Source organism: Saccopteryx bilineata, chromosome 3 (assembly GCF_036850765.1).
Source record: "Saccopteryx bilineata isolate mSacBil1 chromosome 3, mSacBil1_pri_phased_curated, whole genome shotgun sequence".
Classification (NCBI taxonomy): Eukaryota; Metazoa; Chordata; class Mammalia; order Chiroptera; family Emballonuridae; genus Saccopteryx; species Saccopteryx bilineata.
The window spans coordinates 265,451,180-265,475,285 of record NC_089492.1 but is presented as its reverse complement, the minus strand read 5'-3'; the positions used below and the strand labels follow the sequence as shown (position 1 = coordinate 265,475,285).

At 53.2% G+C, this 24,106-nt stretch overlaps 1 protein-coding gene across 9 annotated transcripts; it reads left to right on the top strand.

The window, feature by feature from the left end:
* The first annotated feature begins 85 nt into the window (after positions 1-85).
* MAP7D1 (MAP7 domain containing 1) lies at positions 86-23,725 on the top strand. 9 transcript variants are annotated; one of them, XM_066269648.1, is made up of 18 exons: positions 88-433; positions 14,853-15,203; positions 15,395-15,463; positions 15,894-16,057; positions 16,713-16,827; positions 18,211-18,321; positions 19,457-19,579; positions 19,679-19,851; positions 19,950-20,095; positions 20,589-20,917; positions 21,221-21,398; positions 21,495-21,633; positions 21,758-21,862; positions 22,158-22,211; positions 22,406-22,448; positions 22,550-22,640; positions 22,754-22,947; positions 23,125-23,725. In XM_066269648.1, exons 1-18 carry the CDS (start codon positions 388-390, stop codon positions 23,133-23,135), a joined length of 2,442 nt encoding a protein of 813 aa, XP_066125745.1. In that variant the 5' UTR covers positions 88-387; the 3' UTR covers positions 23,136-23,725. The 9 variants fall into 9 exon arrangements, with proteins under 9 accessions (XP_066125742.1, XP_066125747.1, XP_066125743.1 ...); XM_066269647.1 differs by having other exon boundaries at positions 90-433; positions 22,403-22,448; XM_066269645.1 differs by having other exon boundaries at positions 86-433; positions 19,457-19,851.
* Positions 23,726-24,106: the final 381 nt, after the last annotated feature.

Below are 24,106 nucleotides of genomic sequence, written 5' to 3'. Positions count from 1 at the left end.
GGGCAAGGTGGGCGTGACGGGCATGTGCCAACTTGGTTCCCGGGCATTGCGGGGGTGAGTCTCCCCGTGTCGCACTTGGTACGCTCCAGTAGAGAGGCCAGGCCCAGCCCGAGCGGTACAATAGGGTTGGGCCGCGGCAGGGACTGGGCCGGCGCCGGGTAGGGAGCAGGATCGCAGCCGGAGCCGTCAGACCTCAGGTGGCCGGCGACTCCGAGACTCGCAGGCCACTAGCCAAGCCAGCCTCTACTTTCCTGTAGCGCCCCCACCTCCGAGTCGTTGCCCGCCGGGCCGGGCTGGGCGTGATGCGCCGCGGGACTCCTGTCCTGGCCGCTGGCCGCCGCCGCCGTCGCCGCTGAGACCCCAAGACACCCCAGTGTCGCCGCAGCCATGGAGAACGGCCCACATGCTGACCTGGGTGCCCGCGCACCCCCAGGTATGCCGGGAGCGACGCAGAGGCGAGATGGGGGCTGGTCGTGGAGCCTCGGAGAGGCCGAGGACGAGGCTAGCCCCCTGGGCCGGGACCCCTCCCCCGCCGCGCCCTTTGACCACTTGAAGTTTAAAAATAAAGACTGCTGCCGTGGCGGCGACTCGGGGCCACTGAGGCATCTTCTGACAGCTACCTCTTCCTCCAACACGGGCGCTGGGGCGCACTGGGCGGCGGGATCCGCTAGGACCCCGCTCTAGAGTTGTCGGGTGACCCTTCCGCCCCAGCCCAGTGCCACCTCGATTTCCCCGCCCCCATACCCTCTTCCCATCCACCCAGTCCCTGAAGATCCTCTTCTACTGAGCCAGTGCGTCTGTCCTCCTTCCTTTCACCGGTAGGCACGTGTGACCCCAGCCTGAATGTATGTGTTAGGTCCAGAGTCTTAGGACTGGAGCCCTGCATACCGAAGCCTAGGCCCTGGCGCCCCCCAGGCCCGGGCTCAGACCTCGCCCCCACCCCATCCCTCCAGCTGCCGCGCAAAGGGCCTGTTGCTGCTGCGGGCGAGCTGGCGGGCGGGCGGGCGGGCGGGCGGGCGGGGAGGGGAGGGGAGGGGAGGGGAGGGAAGGGGAGGGGAGGGGAGGGGAGGGGAGGGGAGGGGAGGGGAGGGAAGGGGGAGGTCTCTAGCGGCGGCTGCCAAGTAACCCGCCGGATGGAGGCGAGGGGGAGGGGGAAGCAGCATTGTTTGGGGCGAGGGCGGGAGCTGGGGAGTGGGACGATTCCCTTGCGGCCGGGCCAACTCTGGAGCCCACCCAGCCCGACTTGGGGAGGAAGGGGACAGAGATAAATCTTATCCGGCTCGTCTTCCTTCCCAGCCTCTCTGGGCCTCAGTCTCTCCCTGGAGAGTGAAGTAAAGACTTAAGGCCGGCACCCCGGGAACTTGCCACATCATTCCTCAGCCTGAGACTTTGGATTTACCCCCTTACTCTCTTTCTCTCTCTCCGGGCCCCAGACCATCAAAGCTCTCCCTCCCCTCACCCCACCAATCATCAGCTCCTAGGACTTCTGCAAATCCCATTCGGGTCTGAGAGCAGCTGATGAGGGGGTGGGGACAGATTTCTGGTTGGGCCTGGTGTTGAAGGGAGGGATTTCTCTTTTTCTTCCTGGAAGGGGAGGGAAGAGCATGGTTACCGAGGACCAAGTTCTGTTCCCACTGACTCAGGGGGGAGGTGGCCTCATCCCCACACCTCCATAGAGTCCTGGATCCTAATCCTCACTATCACCTCCCTGGCCCTTGGGGTGTGTGCCCAGGATGAAACAGTGTCTGTGGGTGCGGAGAGCCCAGGAGCAGGTGGAGCTGTTTGGCTGTGGGTGGGCTCCTCCCTATGTTAGCGTGGGTGCTTGGAGGGAACCATGTGGGTGTGGGGAGCTAGAGGCTGCAGAGGAGAGGCTATTAGACTGGTGTGGTTTTGGAGGTTTGTAGGCTGTGCTGAAACAAGGGTGCTTAGGTCTGTCTTGGCGCTGCTGAGCCTAAGAGGAGACACCCCAGAGGCTCAGCCTGGGTCCAGTCCATCCAGTACTGGCCCTTTGCACCTGAGGGTCCCTGCTCATTAGATGAATTGGGTGGTGACTAGGCTATAGATTAGGGCCTGAGTGACTGGCTACTTTATAATTAGGGCACTTGAGTGGGATACCTGGACTGAATATGAGGGCATGGTGGGTTGCTGGGAAGGCTGCAAATGGGCCTGTATACAGGATTCTAGTTGGAAAGACTTCTTTCTATACAGGGGTCTGGATGGAATAACATGAGAACCTGGATCATAATGTTGCCTATTCCTGACACAGAGAGAAGTTGCCAGAGGCCCCTGTGAGCCAAGGGCTTCCTAGGAATAAAGGTTCTGCCCACTAAATGTGCCCTGTAAGAGTCTGCGGCATGGCTCTAAGCCTGAGTGAACATGATATGATCCTTGCCTTCTTTGAGTTCCTTTTGCACACTGAGCGTTATTAAGAGGCAGAATAGATTAGGGCATAAGTATGGCACCCACCTTTGGGTCAGAACACCAGGTTGGAAATCCCATTAATCCATTTACTAGCAACTGGACTGAAGCAAGTGACTTATCTTCTCCATATACAGTTTATGTCCTGAAAAATGGAGGCAGTGTTATCAGTCTTGGGGGGGTAAAGTGAAGGTTAGAGATGAGGCACCTAAAGGACCCTGGCACGCAGACCCCCTCAGGACAGTGTTATTGCCATTACTGTGATTATGCTCATTGGAACTGGTGCCAGCAAGGAGGTATGAAATACATATAGGGGAGGCAAAGGCAAGATCTGGGAGTCAATCTGCTTAGGAGTGTAGACTCTGAAATCAAAATCTCCACTTCACAACTTAATATCTTAGCATCAGGTAAGTTGCTTAACGACAGTCTTAAGTTTTCCATCTATAAAATGAGAATTATGCTAGAAATTATTTCATAGAGTCATTAAATTAGTTAAACACAAAACACTTAGTCTAGAGGCCCTGGCATGTAGTTAGTGCTCAATAAACACTAAGTAGTTGATGTTTGTTATTATTTTTAATTCCTTTGGAGGCCTGAGGAAGAAGTGTGATTAATTAGAACTTCAGGAGGTGAATGTGGGACAGGGCAAAGGGTGTGGGTGTTCAAGACAGACATAGCCAGGGTGTAATGGGCAGTGGGAGTAGGAGAGGACAAGGAGCTGGGTGCAGCCAGCCAGCACACCCGTGCTGATGCCGCGTTCCCGCGGTGCTGGCTGTGCAGATGGCAGAGAAGTGAATCAGACAGGCGCTACCCTCAGGGCGCTGCTGGCCCAGTGGAGGAGGCAGATGTGCTCATTGTAGGGAAGCTCAGATATAATGGTGACCCAGTGATCAGAGGGCTCATTTGTGGAAGGCTTGCTAGAGGAAGAGGCATTTGAGGGGGACCTGAAAGGGTAAGGAGAGGTTAGTGAGGCTGGCGCAACGGTCCATGCCTCTGCATACAGCAGCCAGCCTGGCCAGAGCCTGTTGCTGACAGCTTCCTCCCTCCTTGGGCTGATGGGCCCAGTAATGAGGCCTCTAATGAGCCCCTAATGTGCAGTCACGCATATGCAAATGAGGAGGAGGAAAGGGCACAAAGCCAGCTCACCCCTCTCCTTCCCCTCAGGCTAGGCATCAGTAATTGGTGGGGCTGAGCTGAGGGAGCGGAGTAGGGAGCTGAAAGCAGGGGCCCAAACTAGAGATAGTGGCACTTGAAGGCAGTCAAGGCAGGTCTCAGGCCTGACCTGGGCTGGAAGTTAGGCCAAATGCAGCTGGGAGCCAGTCCTTGGGTCCCCATTGGGCCTTGGGGCCAGTGAGGGCGCCAAGGAGCCAGGCCCAGATAATGCAGCTTTGTTGACGGTGACAGCTCTGCCTGGCACCTCGGGGCACAGACCTCAGTGGCTTCTCCATCACCTCTCAGTTGCAGCCCTGTCCTGAGGGGAGCAGAGAGCATGGTAGCAGTGAGAGAACACAGTATGGCTGCCTCCATCAGCATCTCTTGCCATTTAGAAGCTCTTAGAAGCAGTTGTGGGCCAGGAATAGATTCCCCGGAGACCCGACTTATTCCCCACTCCTATTTAAGGGCCTTCTTTGTGCCAAGCACTGTGCTCAGCATGTCACATGCATTGTGTCATGTGATCCTTCTAAGTAGAGAGTAGTAGTATCTCCATTTTACAGATGAGGCTTAGAGAGGCCAAGTCACTAGCCTAAAGTCACACAGATAAGAACTGGCAGGGGCAGGATTTGAACCCAGGTCTGTCTGACTCTAAAACCTGTGCACCAAACCTCTATGCTGAATTATCATGGCCAAGCCAGCCAGTGACAGTTGGGCCCACTTTTCCTTGCATGACTGGTCTTGGGGACCCCATGATCTTTTCTCTCTGGTAGGCAGAGGCAGAGCATGTTCCTCTGCATCCCCACATCCTGCCAGGTTGGAGTCTGAACAAGTTGGACCAGAAGGAGGACTTGGCCCCAGGCAGTGGTGACAGTCCAGCCAGTGGGCCATCCTCAGGCCTTGGCCTGAGGCTAGGCCTCTGCCTCCAGCATCTAGGCCTCAGTGTGGGCAGCCCAGCAGGGGCTGAGGGAGGGCCATGGTAAAGCCCAGACTGCGGGATGGGGTCATTTCCTCCCGCCTAAAATAACAGGAAGTGGGTGCTCCTGATTGGAGGCTGGGAACAATGGCTGCCAACTCGGCCAGAGAGCGCCTTCAGATATGCAGTCTCATTTGGGTTCCCGGCTTTGTCACCCGCAGAGGCCTGTTACCTTGCCCAGTGTCCTGCTAAAGGCCTGTGTCCTAGGTTCTGAGGGCTGCTGGAACAGGCTGCCCACTCCTAGTTCACTCCCTCTCAGAGCTGGCTCATCCCGTAGTAATGCTGCCCCCTAAGGGTCTCCTCTGTCCCGGCCCTATGATCAGGATCAGGCAGCCCCAGGGTTTGTCCTTTCTGCCTACCCCCCATCCTCCCAGCAGATCTCTCCATGAGAGGAAGCTCAGGAGGTTGCCCCTTTGCATAGCAGAGGGAAGGTACAAACGGTCAAACTGAGTCATGTCCAAACCCTAACTTTGCTACTCCCAGCTGTGTGACTTCAGCAAGTATCTTAATCTCTCTGCATGTATTTCCTCATTTGTAAATGGGGTAATAATATCTACCTCCTAGGGTTGTGGTGAAGATGAAATGGACTGATGTGTTTATAAAGTGTTTAGTTGTAACTGACACTGTATTAGCTGTTACTGTTCGCTCGACTTTCCCTGGGCCCAGAGGGGCAAGGCAAAAGTGACCTGGATGAGGCTGTATAAATATACTAGGAACATTGTGTTTCTTTCTTTTTTTTTTTTTTTTTGTATTTTTTTTTCTGAAGCTGGAAACGGGGAGAGACAGTCAGACAGACTCCCGCATGCGCCCGACCGGGATCCACCCGGCATGCCCACCAGGGGCGACGCTCTGCCCACCAGGGGGCGATGTTCTGCCCCTCTGGGGCGTCGCTCTGCCATGACCAGAGCCATTCTAGCGCCTGGGGCAGAGGCCAAGGAGCCATCCCCAACGCCCGGGCCATCTTTGCTCCAATGGAGCCTTGGCTGCGGGAGGGGAAGAGAGAGACAGAGAGGAAGGAGGGGGTGGGGGTGGAGAAGCAAATGGGCGCTTCTCCTATGTGCCCTGGCCGGGAATCGAACCCGAGTCCCCTGCACGCCAGGCTGACGCTCTACCGCTGAGCCAACCGGCCAGGGCAACATTGTGTTTTTGAGTGTTGTGTGTGTCTCTGAGGCACACAGAGGGGATCCCTGGCTGTGTGTGTGTGTGTGTGTGTGTGTGTGTGTGTGTGTGTGTGTATGCATGTGTATGAGTCTATGAGAGAGAGAGGAATGTGTCTCATCTCTTGCCATTGTGTGAGCTCTGTCCACATTGGGTGTTTCTCTCTCTCTGTGGTGTGTACTCTCTGTCTGTGTATCTTTGCCCCTTTGTTGGCCTCACTGTCTTCATTTGTCTAGTCCAGTGCTACAGCCTAAGGAGCTTCTGTGAGAGCCAGGACGGCTCTGGCTAGGGGTGCTGATCTCTGTCCCAGCTCCTCTCTGCCTCCCCATGCTCCCTGTTCAGGGGCGCTATCTGTGCACCCCCTCCATGCCAGCTCTCCCTGGCACTCCTTGCTCTGCCCCCTGCAGGAGGGCCACCTCCCCCACCCTCTGCCCTGGTGCCTCACTTCCTGCCTCCTGGTGGCCGGCCTGGGCAGGAGCCTGTCTTCCCTGCATTCCTGCACTCTGAGCTCAGTGCCTGCGGGCCCCACCTGCACCCTTCACCATGGTAGGGGAACCTCCCCAAGGGAACCACCAAACCATTTCCTTCAAGGATAGGCAGGAGCCTGGGGGAGAGATGATGCCTATCAGAAACAGTGTGACATAAGGGTTTTGTCACCATACAGCCTTGGGTTCGTATCCTACCTCTGACATGAGCAATTCACTTAATCTGTCCGAGTAAGTTTTCTTACCTGTGACTCAGGTAAGAAAACCTATAGTACTTTCCATGTAGGATTGTCATAAGACTGAAATGAGATGAGGGAAAGTGTGTAGTACATAGTTGGGCACCGATAAATATTTATTTCCCTTCCTTGGCTTAGGAGCTGGAAGGGCATACACAGGGCTCTGATATGATCAAGATGTTTAGGATTAGAGAGGTTAGGCTTTGGAGAAGCTTGGGGTTTGACTATGTAATGGCTAAGTAGCTTTCACAATCCATTTTCCGTCCATCCATCCATCCATCCATCCATCCATCCATCCATTCATCCATCCATCCAGGTGTTCATTAAACAGACTTAGAAGTCCTACTCCATGCCAGGATATAAGGCACTCGGACTGCAAGAGGGATCAAGACACCCAGTCCTTCTCTCCATGAGCTCTCACATTGGCAGGAAGGCAAACAGAAAAGCCAGACTGAGTTATCAGTGTTGGGGAATATTTGGCAGCAGTTGTTGGGGTGGGAGGAGGGAGGGACAAGAGGGAAGGACTGCCAGCTCCCAGGGTGGACAAGGCAAGTAATGTGACAGGCCCTCTGAGAGACTTAGAGACTTGGCCTGAATCTTTACCCAGACCCCAGGCACAGTCTTCTTGGGACTCTTGAGAAGACGAGACATATTGACCTTATGACCAGCTCCTGCACCTTTGCCCTGCTAATGCTCTTTGTGTCAAGAAATAAATACAAACTATCTGTCTCTTATCCAGCTCTTAACAAATACTTCTGGTGATATCGATGTAGCAAAATAAAACTAACAGTGGCTAAAACCTCACACTTTGACACAAACCAAAAATAAAATAAAATAAAATGGTCACATTTCAGGATTGAAAATGAGAATAATCAGAGATTGATTTAATCATACCATATAGATAGTTAATCAAGGAATTAATTTGGCTTAATACCATTTGTTCCAGTAACACTGTCCAGTGACATTTTGTTAGGGTTGACATAATTCTGAGGAAAATATTTGTATTCCAACTTAATAGTCCGCCAGGTCAGAAAAAAGGAGTTCCAAAAGTCCTGTTTGCCTCTCAAGAAGTCTCTCTAGCTGAGCTGCTGAAGTAAACACTCATTATTGTTATGAACTTCTACCTGAGTGCCCGGTCCAGGAAGCTGCCCAACCTCAACTGACATGGAGTTGTTGTTTTGCTTCCCTTTAAGAGTTTACTCCTTTGCCATAAATTGCCACATGGTTTGCTCTTTGTTTGAGTAAAAATCTCCTTCTCTGTGCACCTTCTGTAGGCAAGAGTGGCTTCCAACACGGCACTTTATTCTCATTCGATAGCATTTCGTGGCTGTCTCCGTGTACTTGGCAGTGTGGTATCTGCTGGTGATATAGCAGTGAGCAAAGCAGTCATGGCCCAGCCCTTGCAGGGCTTCCTCACAAGGCTGACAGTTAAAACAGAACCAAACGAGGCCCTGGCTGGTGGTTCAGTGGATAGAGTTGTCCTGGCGCACCAGAGTGGCGGGTTCACTCCCTGCTCAGGGCACATACAAGAAGCAACCAATGAGTGTACAACTAAATGGAACAACCAAGTGGAACAAGCTGATGCTTTTCTTTCTCTCTTTCTTCCCCTCCCCCTTCCCTCCCCCTCTGTCTCACATCAATGGAAAAATTAAAAAACAAAAAAAATGAGGAAGTTTAACATTGAAACAGTCACAGTGCTCCAAACAAGAGGCACATGAAGCCATGACTGTATATGAGGGTCTTGATCCTGATCAGAGAAGCCAAGGGAAGGCTTCCCTGAGGAAAGGAAGACTGAGCTAGGTAGGATATGAAGGGTAAATGGGAGTTGTCCAAGAGGAAAAAGAGCATGTGCACAGACCCCATGGCTACAGGGAACATGGATGGCTATCAGAATTAAAAGGTCAGTGTGGCTAGAATGCAGGCAGCAAGTGGGTAACATGGAGAGGAGATTCCAAGGGCTGGGCGGAGTGGGGATAGGAACTTCAACCTACATCAGACTCTCAGTTTGGGTTCAAGAATTTTATCTTTATCTTCAGAGCAATGGGAAGCCACCGAGAGGTTTCAAGTGGCAAAGAGTGCCATGATCAGATTTGCATTTGGAAACAATTATTCTGGCTGCTCCATGGAAAGCAGAGCGAGACGGTGCAGGGACAGTGGTGGGAGGGCTATGCAGTTGTCAGGAAGAGAGATGCTGATGGTATCTGCTGGGATGCAGTTCACAGATTTATTCATTCCACAGGTAGTGGTGGAGCACCTGTGTGCCGGGGTCTGTTGGCCTTAGAGATAGAATAGCCGACAATACAGACAAAAATTGTTCCCTTGTGGAGATTATCTTTTGCCAGTGGGATAGAGTATTAAAATGGTGTTAATGCTTGTGGAGAATAATAAAGTAAGAAAGAAGAAAATACATTTGGAAAGGGGAGGGAGATGTCAACTGTAGTTTGTAACTTTTCAAAATTATTTTTTAATTGTTTTGGCGGAGAGAGAGAGAGAAATGATTTGTTGTTCCACTTATTTATGCATTCATTGGTTGATTCTTGCATGTGCCCTGACCGGGGATTGAACCCACAACCTTGGTGTAGTGGGACAATTCTGTAAGCAACTGAACTATCCAGCAAGGACGTGCAGTTTATATATTTTTTGTTATTATTACTTACTTACTGATTTTTAGAGAGAGTGGAAGGGAGAGAGACAGACATAAACATCAGTTTTGTATATGCCCTGACCGGGATCAAACCGGCCAACTGAGCCATTCACCAGGGTTGTAGTTTGTAATTTTAAATTTTTTAAATTTTATTTATTTATTTATTCATTTTAGAGAGGAGAGGGAGAGAGAGAGAAGGGGGGGAGGAGCTGGAAGCATCAACTCCCATATGTGCCTTGACCAGGCAAGCCCAGGGTTTCGAACTGGCGACCTCAGCATTTCCAGGTCGACGCTTTATCCACTGCGCCACCACAGGTCAGGCATAGTTTGTAATTTTAAATAGAGGGGTCAGGGAAGTTGTCAATGAGAAATGACATTTGAGTAAAAACCTGAAGGAGGTGAAGAGTGAGACATGCATAATCTGGGGGCAGAGAATTCTTGGCAGAGGGAACAGTAGGTGCAAAGCCCTGAGGCAGGAGCATGCCTGGCACAGTAGCTGGAATAGAATGCGCATGGGGCAAAGAGGAGGATATGAGGCCTAAGAGGTAATGCGCTGGTGAGGGGGAATCCTGAAGGGCCTTCGGAGCTATTGTGGGGCCTTTGATTTTTTCTTCCCGGGAGATAGGGCACCTTTGGAGGATTTTGTTAGAGGAGTGATTTGATCTGACTTATTTTTTAAACACAATCACTTGCTGCTGTGTTGATAGAAAACCAAAGGGGAACAAAGAATGTCAGTGAGGATAGGGGTTTTTTAAGGGGATGGTAGTGGCTGAACCAAGATATTAGAAGTGGAAATAGTAAAAGTGATTGGATTCAGAATATATTTTGCACATTGAGCCAAAAAGATTTACTGAAAGATTAGATGTGGGGTATGAGATAAGAAAAGATTCTAAAAACGACTCCAAGGGTTTTGACCTAAGAAACTGGAAGGACAGAGTTGCCATTGACTGAAATGGGGAAAACTCAGGGAGGAGCAGCATTTGGGGGGAGAGAGTATCAGGAACTCAGTTCTGGACGTGTTAAATTTAGGGAGCATGTAAGCCATCCAGGGATGTCAATTAGGGAGTTGCAGGAGCGAAACTGGGACTCAAAGGAGAGGTCTGGGCTGGAGAAACAAATTTGGTTGTCATCAGCAGAGTGATGGTATTTAAAACCGTGAGTCTGGATGAGGTCACCAAGGGAGTACATGGAGACAGAAAAGAGATGAGGCTCTCCGCTGAGCCCTGGGGCATTCAGGCACTGAGAGGTTAGCAAGTTAAAGAGGGATCAGCAAAGAAGTCTGAGAAGTCACGGCCAGCAAGGAAAACCAGGAGAGTGTGTTTTCAAAGCCAAGTCAGGAAAGTGTTCAAGGAGCACCAAGGGATCAACCATGTCAGGTGTGGCTGATAGGTTAGCAAGACAAGGACTGACAAATGGCTGCTGGCTTTAACAAGGTGGAGGCCATTGGTGACCTTGAGAAGAGCAGGGTCATGGAGCAATGGGAGTGGAGGCCTGACCCACAGAGTTTTGTGGTAGAGATGAGAAGTGGATAGATTCTACTGGGAAGATGCCACACATGATATACCTACTCACCATTGGTCCCAACAACCTGGCGAGGAAAGTGAGGTTCAGACAGGTTCAGGGTTTGCCCTAGGTCCCACAACAGAGCTAGGATTCTCCACTCAGGCCAGTCCAACTCTGAAGCCTAAGACCTTTCTACTCTGCTGCGTCTGACACCCAGGTACAGGTCCATCAGGGCCTCTTTCTCTTCCTCCTCCCGGGTTCCCTTTACAGAGCTCATCAGGACCTAGTTGGAGATTCAGTGTCTTGCCTAGTGGGTGTGATTTGCCTATGTCTAGACAAACATCGCCTACCAATTTTCCTTGCAACACCTACAGCACGCACAGGTGCTAGAACGGCAACATACGGGCCTCACCCTCAGCCTTCAAGCTCAGTACTTACACGCTTAGGCCTTTCAGCCCCGAACAGTTCTGGGTTCAAATACTGCCATGTGCTAGTTTGACACATCTACTCAGTGGGGGAAGCTCTGATTGTCTCATCTGTATAATGGGGATCAGAATCTCTGCCTCTCAGAGTTCATATGAAGACGCAGGATGGAGATACAAAGGGTCTGGCTCGACTCCCTGTACATAGTCAGCACTCACTGGGTATTTGCCACAACAGTAAGTTCTCACTTATCGCCATCAATAGGTTCTGTGACTTTTTTTTTTTTTTTTCTCTTTATTTTTCCTTTTTCTGAAGCTGGAAACAGGGAGAGACAGTCAGACAGACTCCCGCATGCGCCCGACCGGGATCCACCCGGCACGCCCACCAGGGGCGATGCTCTGCCCATCCTGGGCGTCGCCATGTTGCGACCAGAGCCACTCTAGCGCCAGGGGCAGAGGCCACAGAGCCATCCCCAGCGCCCGGGCCATCTTTTGCTCCAATGGAGCCTTGGCTGCTGGAGGGGAAGAGAGAGACAGAGAGGAAAGCGCGGCAGAGGGATGGAGAAGCAAATGGGCGCTTCTCCTGTGTGCCCTGGCCGGGAATCGAACCTGGGTCCTCCGCACGCTAGGCCGACGCTCTAGGCTCCGCACGCTGAGCCAACCAGCCAGGGCTAGGTTCTGTGACTTTAAGTGAAACAACATACAATGAAACCAAGTTTATCCTAGGCTAATTGATATAAACAAGAGTTAAGTTTCTACAGTGTCTCATCAATGTTATAACAAAATGCTGTTGTGTGAAACTACATTATTTGAGGACCTGCTGTAGTTTTATTGCTGATTAGAGTTGGAAAGGAGTTTGCAGGTGGCGGGGAAAAAGACCAGCAGTGACCAGGCAGCCTTCTGGAGCTGGCATGGGAGAGCCGTGTGGACTAGCATGAAGTCTAGGGGCCACTGGGGAGATAGGGTCTCAGCTGAAGCTCTTGTCTGGAGCCCATGAAGATAGAAGGGAAGGAATGAAGGGAAAATAGTGTGAGTTTCACATAATCTCATTGCATAATATGTATTACCTCATTCTGCATTACAGAGAGGCAGGACAGGCCTGACCTGTGGTGGCACAGTGGATAAAGCGTCAACCTGGAATGCTGAGGTTGCTGGTTCGAAACCCTGGGCTTGCCTGGTCAAGGCACATAGGGAGTTGATGCTTCCTGCTACTCCCCACTTCTCTCTCTTTCTCTAAAAATAAATAAAATTTAAAAAGAAAGAAACATCTCACCTTCTAGAAATTAAAAAGAGAGAGAGAGACAGGATGGTATAATGGGTAAAAATTCAAGATAGTTTACCCTTAGAGCCCACACTCAACCACTGGACACCTGTCTCTCTGAAAATGATGCCCAGTCCCAAAGGTTACGCCTTGGGAGTCCCCACACATACATTGTCACCCACAGGGACGGGGAGTTTACTGCTTCCTGAGAGGGCCAGAGTTCTCAGAGCAGAGGACCCAGTATAGTGGAGGCTCTTAGAGTAAAAAAATGCTCCCCTAGAGTCACCTTCCCATGGATCCTGGCCCTGCTTCCTAAGACCAGGTCAGTGGCTGTGTCCCTATTGGTCCGCTCAGTGCCCAGAGTAGCAGCAGATGGCACTAGGGTTCAGCACGCAGAGGCTTATCTTTAGAAGCTTTGGAACACCCACCGGGAAAGGGGGAAGTGCTATTTCCTAGCACATGAGTTGTGCCAGGTACTTTACTGACATCCCTGTTAGCTTGGGATCATTGCCCCCATTTTACATGAAAACTGAGGCTTAGAGAAGGTGACTTGCTTTCCCCAGGTTACCTGCCAGGGAAGCAGGCCCTCCTGGCTTTAGGGTATTGGCATCAGAATTGGGCCCTCGCCTGACCAGGTGGTGGTGCAGTGGATAGGGCGTCGGACTGAGATGCAGAGGACCCAGGTTTGAGACCCTGAGGTCGCCAGCTTGAGCACAGGCTCATCTGGTTTGAGTAAAGCTCACCAGCTTGGACCCAAGGTCACTGGCTTGAGCAAGGGGTTACTTGGTCTGCTGAAGGCCCGTGGTCATGGCACATATGAGAAAGCAATTAATGAACAACTAAGGTGTTGCAACGAAAAAATGATAGATGCTTCTTATCTCTCTCTGTTCCTGTCTGTCTGTCCCTATCTATTCCTCTCTCTCACTCTCTCTCTGTCCCTGTAAAAAAAAAAAAAAAAAAAAAAAAAGAATTGGGCCCTCGTCTGACTGATACGCAGGTGCATAGTCAGTCATGTGGCTTCCTAACTTGGTTTGTTGGTATCTTTTATAGGGCCCCTGAAATACTAATGTCTTAAGAAATCTGAAGGCCCTATCCAGTTAGCTCAGTTGGTTAGAGCATCATCCAAAAACACTAAAGTTGAAGGTTCGATCCCTGGTCAGGGCACGTATGGGAAGCAACCAATGAATGCACAACTTAGTAAAACAAAAATGAATGCTTCTTTCTTTCTATCTCTCTTTCCTTCCTTTTCCCTCTCTCTCCCTTCCTCTGTCTCTCTAAAATCAATCAATAAATATAAAAGAGTCTGACCAGGCGGTGGCGCAGTGGATAGAGCATCGAACTTGGCCGCAGAGGACCCAAATTCAAAACCCTGAGGTTACCAGCTTGAGTGCGGAGTTGCTGGCTTGAGCCCAAAGGTCGCTGGCTTGAAGCCCAAGGTCACTGGCTTGAGCAAGGGGTCACTGGCTCAGCTGGAGCCCCCCAGTCAAGGCACATATGAGAAAGCAATCAATGAACAACTGAGGTGCCTCAACGAAGAATTGATGCTTCTTATCTCTCTCCCTTCCTGTCTGTCTCTCTCTGTTCCTCTCTGTCTCTGTCATACACACACACACACACACACACACACACACAAAAGAGATTAAAAAAGAAATCTGAGGTTGTATGGGAAAGAAAAAAAGATTACAAAGTGGACATAGCTGGTTGCCCACCCAATTGTGCTCACACTATGTCCTTCCTCTCTGCCAGCCCCCTGTGCCCAGCACTGGCACCCTCTGAGTGCCAGACCTGCGGTTGGGCACTGTGACCCTGAGGTAAAGCAGAAAGATGAGGGAGGCAGACATGAAAACCAATCATTAACATTTGGCATGTCAATAAGTTTTTTGTTTTGTTTTGTTTTTTAAGCAAGAGAGAAACAGAGACAAGAAGGCAGGGAGATAAGAAGCATCAACTCATAGTTGCGGCACCTTAGTTCATTAATTGCTTCTCATATGTGCCTTGACCAAGGGGGCTCCAGTAAAGCCAGTGACCTTGGGTTCAAGCCAGCAACCTGTGGACTCAAGCCAGCGACCATGGGATCATGTTGATGATCCCATGCTCAAGCCCGTGACCTTGAGTTTTCGAACCTGGGACCTCAGTGTCACAGGTCGATGCTCTATCCAGTTTGCCAGCACCAGTCAGACAGTACTACAATTTTTTTCTCAGTTTTTCCAACACACCCTGCTGCCTTCTGTCCCTTTACAAACTCTCTTTGCCAGAACTCCTTCCTCCTGGTTTTGCCAACTATAGCTCATCCTTTAGAGCTCAGCCTAGTTGTTACTTCTTTAGGAAGCCCCCAAATGTCAGTTAACCATCTCTGCTGTGTTACCTCCCCCCCAACATAGTACTTATTCTGTACTGTAACTGCCTAGCTCTTTGTCTACTATTTTGTCACCATTATATCATTAGTTATCTGGAACAGGGCCTGGTACACACAGGGAACTCAATGAACAGGTTGGGTGAATGAAATAATAAGTCAGTTGGGCAAGGGAGAGAGCTTCGAGTTGACTTGATGGTGCAGATGTGCTGTCTGACTCTCCTCTTTTGTGTTGGTGTTCCAGCTGTGGCAGCCAGGACCCCCCCAGAGCCAAGACCTTCACCAGAAGGTGACCCCTCTCCACCGCCGCCACCACCACCAATGTCAGCCTTAGTCCCCGACACTCCCCCGGACACCCCTCCTGCCATGAAGAATGCCACTCACTCTAAGCAGCTCCCACTAGAACCAGAGAGCCCCCCAGGGCCAGTCGGGCCTAGACCAGCCACCCAGCAGGAAGGATCCACTTTCTCAGAAGCAAAGATCAGGGGACCCACCCCACCAGCCACAGGCCCACGGGATTCCAGGCCTCCTCGAAGGAGCAGCCAGCCATCCCCGACAGCAGTGCCAGCCTCCGACAGCCCTTCCACCAAGCAAGGTGTGTGTCAGGTTTTTAGTCCTGGCCCAGACCCCTAAGCTCTGGGCCCAGATACCATCAGAGAAGTTTCCCTCTGCCCCAGAGCAGATGGGAAAGGGGTGGGGCGAGCCCTGGTGGGAGGGCCCTGAGGCTGGCTGTCCTCCTTTGGAGGAGCCACCTGACCTAAATCTATTCTTGTTCCCTCTACTAAGATGTGAAGAAGGCAGGAGAGAGACACAAGCTGGCAAAGGAGCGGCGAGAGGAGCGGGCCAAGTACCTGGGTTAGTGTCCAGGAAACATCATCATCTTCCTAACCATCATCATCCTCACCATCAGTGGAATCATTTCCCTGAATCACACAACTCATGGAGTACCTGAGGTTCAAACCCAGAGCTCATGCTTTTAGTCATAATCCATGGAAATCTGTCCAACAGGCCCCAAAGTCAGACAGGGCCCTGGCACTAAAGAACTCATTTGTCCTTCAGTGCCAAGTAACTCCCCCACATAATGCCAGTGGGGGAGAATAATTAGGCCTCCTGTTCCGAGGACCTGAGCCCTCCAGCAGGAAGCCCTTTCATTTGAGGGGGGAGTCTGAGAGCGGAGGCACCTCCCTACCAAGCAGGCTGAGAAAAACCCTCCAAAACCCAGGGTAATAGGGAAAGACCCACCCTCTGCGGAATCCCTCACACTCTGTGGGCCCCTTTCCCACAGCGGCCAAGAAGGCAGTGTGGCTGGAGAAGGAGGAGAAAGCCAAGGCCCTGCGGGAGAAGCAGCTCCAGGAGCGCCGGCGGCGGCTGGAGGAGCAGCGGCTCAAAGCCGAGCAGCGCCGGGCAGCTCTGGAGGAGCGGCAGCGGCAGAAGCTCGAGAAAAACAAGGTGCGTCCGCAGTGACTTCTGACTAGATGTGCATGCACCTGCGTACCCGTGTGCGCTTGCCTCTGTGCCATCAGTCTACATGGTCATATCTCTGTTGACATCTAGAGTTGGGTCTCTGTGGGTACAATATCTGGACATCTCTGCACCTGCAGACATGCTTGGGGCAGTACTTGCCAAGGTGGGCACCTGTAACCGTGTGCTGTTAATACAAGGATTTGTGTGTGTGTGTCCTGTGTGTGTGTTTGTATGCAGAGATAGATGAGTCTGAGTGAGTGTGCTGAGCTCTAGGATGGGAGGAGTGGCCTGGCTCTGCCCAGTGGCCTCAGGCTGAAAGGAAAACCCCAAGGTCAGGACCCTCAGTGTCAGGGGACATGACCCTGTTGGGCAGGGAGAGTCCCACCCTATGCTGGGAGAAGTAGCTCATATACTCAGGAAATGACTCAGGAACAATGAAAAGCTCCCCAAGAACAAGTTGAAAGGGATCTGTTGCAGATGGTTCTTAATCATAGCAAGGATTCAGTAACCTTGGTTACCTGCAGTGAATCAGAGAAAACTTCTGCAGGAGGGCATTGTCACAGGAGAGAGAGGAGTCTTTCTCTTAGGTATGATGAATGATTCTGAGCCCAGACCTCTCTCTCGTTGCCCTCCCCACCAGGAGCGCTATGAAGCAGCCATCCAGCGGTCAGTGAAGAAAACATGGGCTGAAATCCGACAGCAGCGCTGGTCTTGGGCTGGGGCCCTGCACCACGGCTCCCCAGGACATAAAACCAGTGAGTGGGCTGGAAGGGCTGGTGGGTGGGTGGGCGAGGCTGGGACCTGAGGAATGGGAGAAGGGAGCAGCTTCAGTGCAAGGATTGGCAGCTCCCTGCAGCAGGTATGCCTTGCTTTGTGTGACTTGTGTCTTCTGGAATGGTCTCTGTAAACCAAATTGTCCCTTCCCAAGGACTTCCACTATTGAGTCAGATGAATTCTCTTCATTTGGTTTGCTTGTCAAGCCTGTCATTTTAGGTTGAGCCTTCTTTGCTCAAGAAAACTGTTACGCACACACGCACGCGCGCGCGCGCACACACACACACACACACACACCATGTACCTGTCTTAAAAGGTAGATTTTTGTCTCTGAGCTTTCTTCATGTAAGGCCATCATGGATTTTGGTCTGCTGCTTTGCTGGCATGTATGTTCTGCTGTGTTTGGGTATCTTTATGTAATGGCAAGGTTTAGTATTTCTGTGTATCTTTTGGTGTATGAGCTCGTGGATCTAGAAATTGTGTGTCTTAATATGTGTTTGTCTTGGTGTGTTTGTGACCTTGTGGACCTCAGTGAGGGCTCCCAAGTCAGACAGAATTGGGTTAGGACCCCAGCTCTGGCACTTGTGTGGCCTCTAATTTCTCGAAGACGCACTTTTTTCATCTGTAAAATGGGGATAACAATACTACTTGCCTCCGAGATTGTAGGTAGATGTTTGGGAGGATCAAGTGAGGTAACGTGTGTGGTGTACAGCACAGTGCCTGGTACATGGTAAGCATCCAACAAGTGTTAGCTGTTACAAACACCATGATCAAGTTGCTTTGATGTGTTCATCCCTATGTGCATCGGGGTCTGACACACTATCTGTTAGTGTTTGTGTCTCTATGCAGTGCATGTCTGCACCCACATGTGCATGCGGAAGTGCCTGTCGCTCTACATGCCTGTGCTTGCATGTTTGTCTTTGTGTATCCGTATGAATATGTGCATTTGTGCGATTGACTGTGACTGTGGGTTCTTCTGTTTAGGAAAGTCTCTGCATTTGTCCCAGTACGTGGGTGTTTAGCCATAGCGCCTTGGCTGGGCAGTGGCAGCAAGTGCAACACTGGGTGGTTGTGGGGGAGGGCTTGTGCTAGGGAATGGCTTCCTGGCCAGGAAGGCTGTAGTTTCTCTGTAGTTTTACTCCATCTCCTTCCTCTGTTCCTTCTTCGTCGGCTCCCCCAATCAGGTTGTCCCTGATCACCTACCCGCAACCCTTCTCCCAGAGCCAAATCTGCCTCCTCCTCCCCCTCCTAGCCTGCTCAGTCCTCCCTCTCCCACCTGCCCGCGGAGCATCCTGCATGGAAGGCCTCAGTGCGCCCCGGCTCCTGTGTGGCCCGGCCCTAATGCCGTGTCTTTTCCCCTCTAGGTGGGAGCAGGTGCTCTGTGTCGGCAGTAAACCTGCCCAAACACGTGGACTCTATAATCAACAAGCGGCTCTCAAAGTCCTCTGCCACGCTCTGGAACTCCCCCAGTAGAAGTAAGAGAAGGCCCAGCCCTGCTCCCTCCAGAGTCCCTTATAGCCCCCACCAAGCCTCCTCCAGAGCTCAGCAAGAACCCCAGGTCCCCGGAGCCCTCACATACTCCAGGTCTCCATCCCCAGTCTATCCCACCCCGGGCTCTGTGCCCTTTGGGGGAGCCGGCATTTGGGTCTTGACCCTGAGGACAGAGATGTGCCCTGCAGGGAAGAGAACAGAGACAAAGGGCAGAGAGCCTGGCAGGAGCCTCAAGAGCAGGTGGGGATGGGAATGGGCAAGCAGCCTTATCTCTGACCACAGCCAGCTGGCCTAGGCCAGCCTTAGGCAGGTGGCCTTGCCCCCGAGTCCCAGACTGGCCTGGGTGGTGTGTTTGTGGAGAGGGCCCTGTTTTCTAGCTGCACCCTGGATGGCCCATGCCACCCTGCCCTCTGTGCCTTCAAAGCCCCAGCCATGGCCTTGGCTGGCTCCAGAGTTGTGGCCAACCAGGATAGCATGGCCTCTGCTTCCCTCTCCCCTGGTGCTCACATGTGAAGGGCCATGGTAGGAGTTATTTATAAGTTTCCTCAGCTTTTATTTGGTTGCTCTGTTGCTTAGCAACCAAATCAGCTGTTGTACCAAACCCACCTGACTGAGGCTTAAAAATAACCCAGCAGCTGAGGCGACAGTGCAGGGTGGCCCAGGGCAGCCAGGCCCCCTAGCAGCCTCTTCCTGGCATGGGATGCCTAAAAGTTGGGACTCTCCTGAGTCAGAGGAATGCAAGGACCCTTACTGTCCCAAATCCATGGGGTCATGCCTCCCCAGCTCTCTGATAGCAAGAGGGAAAGGGCCCTAAAGTAGGACACCAACCTTGGGCGGCTCCTTGCTATACCCACAGTTCAGAGCCCTTTCACCTGGGTGGAGTGGTAGGAAGGGACCCTCAAGCTATGCAGCACTTAGCCCTGGAAAGTGTCTTGTTGCCTGGGTCTGCGGTGGCGGTTCCCCAGGACAGAGAAGTGTGGCCTGGGGTGATCGTGATAGAGTCCTCCTGGGAGAGACTCCTTGGGCTTGGCATGGGATGGCATCTGGCTACCCTGTACTTCTGCCTGACTCCTGTGGTCCCCCTGTGGTGACCAGCTCCTCCTGACATTCTCCTTCTAGATCGAAGTCTGCAGCTGAGTGCATGGGAGAGCAGCATCGTGGACCGTCTCATGACGCCCACCCTCTCCTTCCTGGCACGGAGTCGCAGTGCAGTCACACTGCCTCGCAATGGCCGGGACCAGGGTAGGGGCAGCGGCCCTGGGAGAGCCCCCATGAGGGGCCGGGCAGTGGCCAGCCTCGCGGCGTGTGGGCCACATCCCAACCGCACTCATCCCTCTGCAGCCATGCCCGTGTGCCCGCGCTCGGCCTCTGCCAGCCCCCTGACTCCGCCATGCAGCGCCCCCCGCAGCAGCGTGCACCGCTGCACCCCCTCCTCCGGGGAGCGTGGGGAGCGCCGCAAGCCCAGTTCTGTGGGCAGCCCCACCCCGGTCCACCGCAGGCCCCAGGCCTCACCGGTAAGTGGCCCGCACAGGTGGGGATAGGGGGCCCAGCTTGAGGCTAGGCCCCGCTGACCTGTGTTTCCTGCCTCCCACTCCATCCCCTTCCTCACCAGGTGCAGAAAAAGGAGAAGAAGGACAAGGAACGGGAAAATGAAAAGGAGAAGAGTGCCCTGGCCCGGGAGCGCAGCCTCAAGAAGCGCCAGTCATTGCCTGCCTCTCCGCGCCCGCGCCTCTCTGCTAGCGCAGCCTCTGAACTCAGGTGGGCACGGCCTGCACGTCACCAGACCATTCATTTATTCACTCAGTTACAAATAGTTGTTGGGCACCTGCCTCTAGAATGAAAACTCCTGAGGGCAGATATTTTTTATTTGTGAGTGTTTCGATCACTGAAGTATTATAGCACCTAGAACAGAGCCTGGTATCTGGTAAGCACTCAACAAATATGTGCTGAATGAATGAGTAGTCCTGCCCGGTACTGTTCTGGATGCTGAGGACATTTTTGGTGAGCCAAACCAGGCCTCATTCTTGCTCTTATTAATCTGACTATTGGGGAGACACATTAATCCAATGAATATGTAATTACAAACTGGGATATATACTCTTGAAGGAAATACTATGGTTCTGTGAAAGCATACAAGGTGCTGGCCTAGCCTGGAAGGGACAGTCCCCTGAGGAATGACATGCCCAGTGTGTGTATATGTATGTGTGGATACTCTGTGCCCTCCAGGCCTAACATTTCCCTTTTCTCTCAGTCCCAAATCTAAGGCCCGGCCATCCTCTCCCTCCACATCCTGGCACAGGCCCTCCTCTCCCTGCCCCAGCCCAGGCCCCAACCATGCTCTGCCCCCAAAACCACCATCCCCCCGAGGCACCACTGCATCACCCAAGGGGCGGGTTCGGAGGAAGGATGAGGCCAAGGAGAACCACAGTGCAGCAGGACCTGAGAACAAAACTCAAAGCAAGGGCAAGGCCATTGAAGAGAAGGAGCCTGCCGCCCCAGCCTCACCATCACCCTCGCCTGTGCCCTCACCCACCCCAGCCCAGCCCCAGAAGGAACAGCCCACAGCTGAGACTCCTGCAGGTGGGCATGAAGAGAGGCTGCAGAAAGGTGGGCAGGGGAGAGGACAGTTCTGCCTGTGGGAGGTGGTTAGAGGTGTGGGCCCAGAGATGGCTGGGGACTGGGTGTTGGGAGACAGGAAGAGGAGTCCCCTGCCCTCAACAGGTCCAGGACACAGGACACAGCAGAGGACCTCACCACTCTGAGTTAATGGCAGAAATTGTGTGGGTGGGTCGCCCAAGGTCCAGGAAGCAGGGGGCATGCAGAGGTGCTAGAGGTACCTGAGCTGGTATGTGTGCTCACTGCTGAACCTTGGTTCCACTTCAGATACTGCTGTCCTGACCTCCCCCCCAGCCCCTGCTCCCCCAGCGACTCCCAGCAAACCCATGGCTGGCACCACAGACCGAGAAGAGGCTACCCGGCTCCTAGCTGAGAAGCGGCGTCAGGCCCGGGAGCAGCGGGAGCGGGAGGAACAGGAGCGGAGGCTGCAGGCAGAAAGGGACAAGTGAGTGGACCCTTGGGGACTGAGGGGGCGGAGGGGGCCCATATGGGGGCTGCTAAAAGAGTGTGGGACTGAGCACAAGTTTCCTGTGTCCCCCAGGCGAATGCGAGAGGAGCAGCTGGCTCGGGAGGCTGAAGCCCGGGCGGAGAGGGAGGCAGAGGCCCGGCGGCGGGAGGAGCAGGAGGCCCGAGAGAAAGCGCAGGCGGAGCAGGAGGAGCAGGAGCGACTGCAGAAGCAGGTGCCCCTGTGGGCGGGCGGGCAGTGCTGGGCCGGGTTCGGGCATCTGCTGCTGGTGGGCCAGGGTCTGGCCCACAGGGAAGACTGCAGTGCAGCTACATGAAGCTCACTGGTGTCTTTGGCAGAAAGAGGAGGCTGAAGCTCGGTCCCGGGAAGAGGCCGAGCGGCAACGTCTGGAGCGGGAAAAGCACTTCCAGCGCGAGGAGCAGGAGCGGCTGGAGCGTAAAAAGGTAACTGAGCAGTGGGCTTGGCTCCCGTGGGCGGGGCGGGGGCACTGGTGGGTGGGGTCACCTTCTGATGTGGGTCTCTGTTTCTGATTAGTGGGGTAGTAGGGATGGGGAGCGGGCCCTGCCTTGGACTTGTCAAGGGAAAGGACCGCAAGGAACTGGGGCAAGTTCTAGTTCCTGACCTATAAAGAACTGGTATGAGCTGGAAGGGCCTGAGACCCCAGGCCTGGGGCTGGCTGGTGGGAGGTTTAGGATTAGAGCGGCATTTGAGCTTAACTGATGTGGGGCCTCCAAACAGCGTCTGGAGCAGATCATGAAGAGGACTCGGAAGTCAGAAGCTGCTGAAATCAAGGTCAGGATTCCCCAAAGGGCAGCGTTGAGAGTGGGGGTCTGGTGAGGAGTAGGCTGGGGAAAGGCATTCAGGGTGGAGGAAGGAGGCTGTGACAGGGTGCTCAGGGTCTGCACTGGGGACGAGAAAAATTCAGTGCCTCAGTCCTGTAGGGTCAGGTACACCTTGAATCTAATTGCTCTTCCTCTTCAAAGGAGAAGCCGGACGGAAAGGAGGCAAACACCAACAATTCTAGCCCAGGTAAAGGTCCTAGTCCCCTCACTCTGTCCCCTTCGCTACCCCATCACCACACTCCTTCCTCTCACCAGCCAGCAGCTGATGCCATCCCTTTCCTGTGATAGAGCCTGTCAAAGCTGGGGAGTCTCGGCCCTCGGGGCTGCAGAAGGAGGTTGTGCAGAAGGAGGAGCTGGCCCCCCAGGAGCCTCAGTGGAGGTACCAGCTCCCAATCCCGGGGACCCTGAGCAGGGAGGCAGGGGCAGGCGAGCTGGGGGTACCTGGGCTGTCCTAGGACGTGAGGTGCCTGAGCACTGGCCCTGCATCCACAGCCTGCCAAACAAGGAGTCGCCGGGGTCCCTGGTGAACGGCCTGCAGCCTCTCCCAGCACACCAGGAGAATGGCTTCTCCCCCAAGGGACCCTCTGGTGACAAGAATCTGGGCCGAACACCAGAGGCACTCCTGCCGTTCGCAGAGGCAGAAGCCTTCCTCAAGAAAGCTGTGGTGCAGCCCCCGCAGGTCACAGGTAGGCATCCTTGCTTCCCTCCCATCGCCTTCCCAGGACTCCCCAGCCCTGCCCTCTTTCCCAGCTCTGCCAGAGGCCCTCCCCCACTCCATACCTCATCCCCCTACCCTGCCTGGCTGGGCTTACAGGCATAGTTTGCCTGACTGTTTCTCCCCCCTCCCCTTGCTTTTCCCCCAGAAGTCCTTTAAGGGGTTGCCTTGGATCCAGGCACAGCTATGAGGGCTCCTCTGCATCATCTACCAGGACGTCTGGAAAAGAAATAGACAGAACAAAGCCGGAAGTGGCCTGGGCCCCTGGGGGTGGGTCCTCTGTGTTATTTTTAATCAGCACCTTATAGACTGTTGTCTGTTTGGCTGAAGCCAGACCCTGCTCCTCAGTGCATTTGTGTGCTCACACGCGCGGAATCCTCCCATACACACACCTACACTCACAGCCTCTCTGGCCTCCTCCCTTGGGGAAGGGCCACCTGTAGTATTTGCCTTGGTTTGGTGGGGTACAGTGGATGTGAATACTGTAAATAGCTGTGCTCAGACTCCTCTGCCTGGAGGGGGCAGGTGCAGGAGGCAGACCCTCCCAAGACTCCCTGGGGAGATCTTCCTCTCTCTCTCTCTTTATTTAACTATAACTGAGGGGGAGCCCAGGTCTGGGGATATGGGGGCACCTTGGGCCATAGGATGCTGGTTGCTTTAGGGGTACCCATGCCCCTGCCCTCGCCTGGAATCAGTGTTATTGCATCTGATCAAACTTCTCCAGAAATAAAATGAGAATAAGTCTGCCAGTCCTGTCTATCCTTGGGGCTGGCATTGGGGGTGGGAGCAGATGGCCTCCTGAGTTCTAAGATTTTAAGGAGCCAGAGCCTGGGGATATCTACCCTTGCCTGCAGTAGTCCTGGTGGTCTTCCAATTTAGTCGTGAATTCACTCATTTATTCACTTAACAAGGATGGTTGCATCTACCCTGTACCAGGCAGTGGGCTACAAGCAGGGGATACAGTAGTAGGGAAAGATGTAGCCTCTTTTCTCAGGGAGTTTACAGCCTAGCAGGTGAATGTTGTGGACACTGTGAGTGGCCCACTCAACATCAATTCCCATCCTCGCTTCCTCATTCCAAACAGAATCCTGATTTTGTTCAGGTGGCCATCTTCCTGGATCCCACTCTGT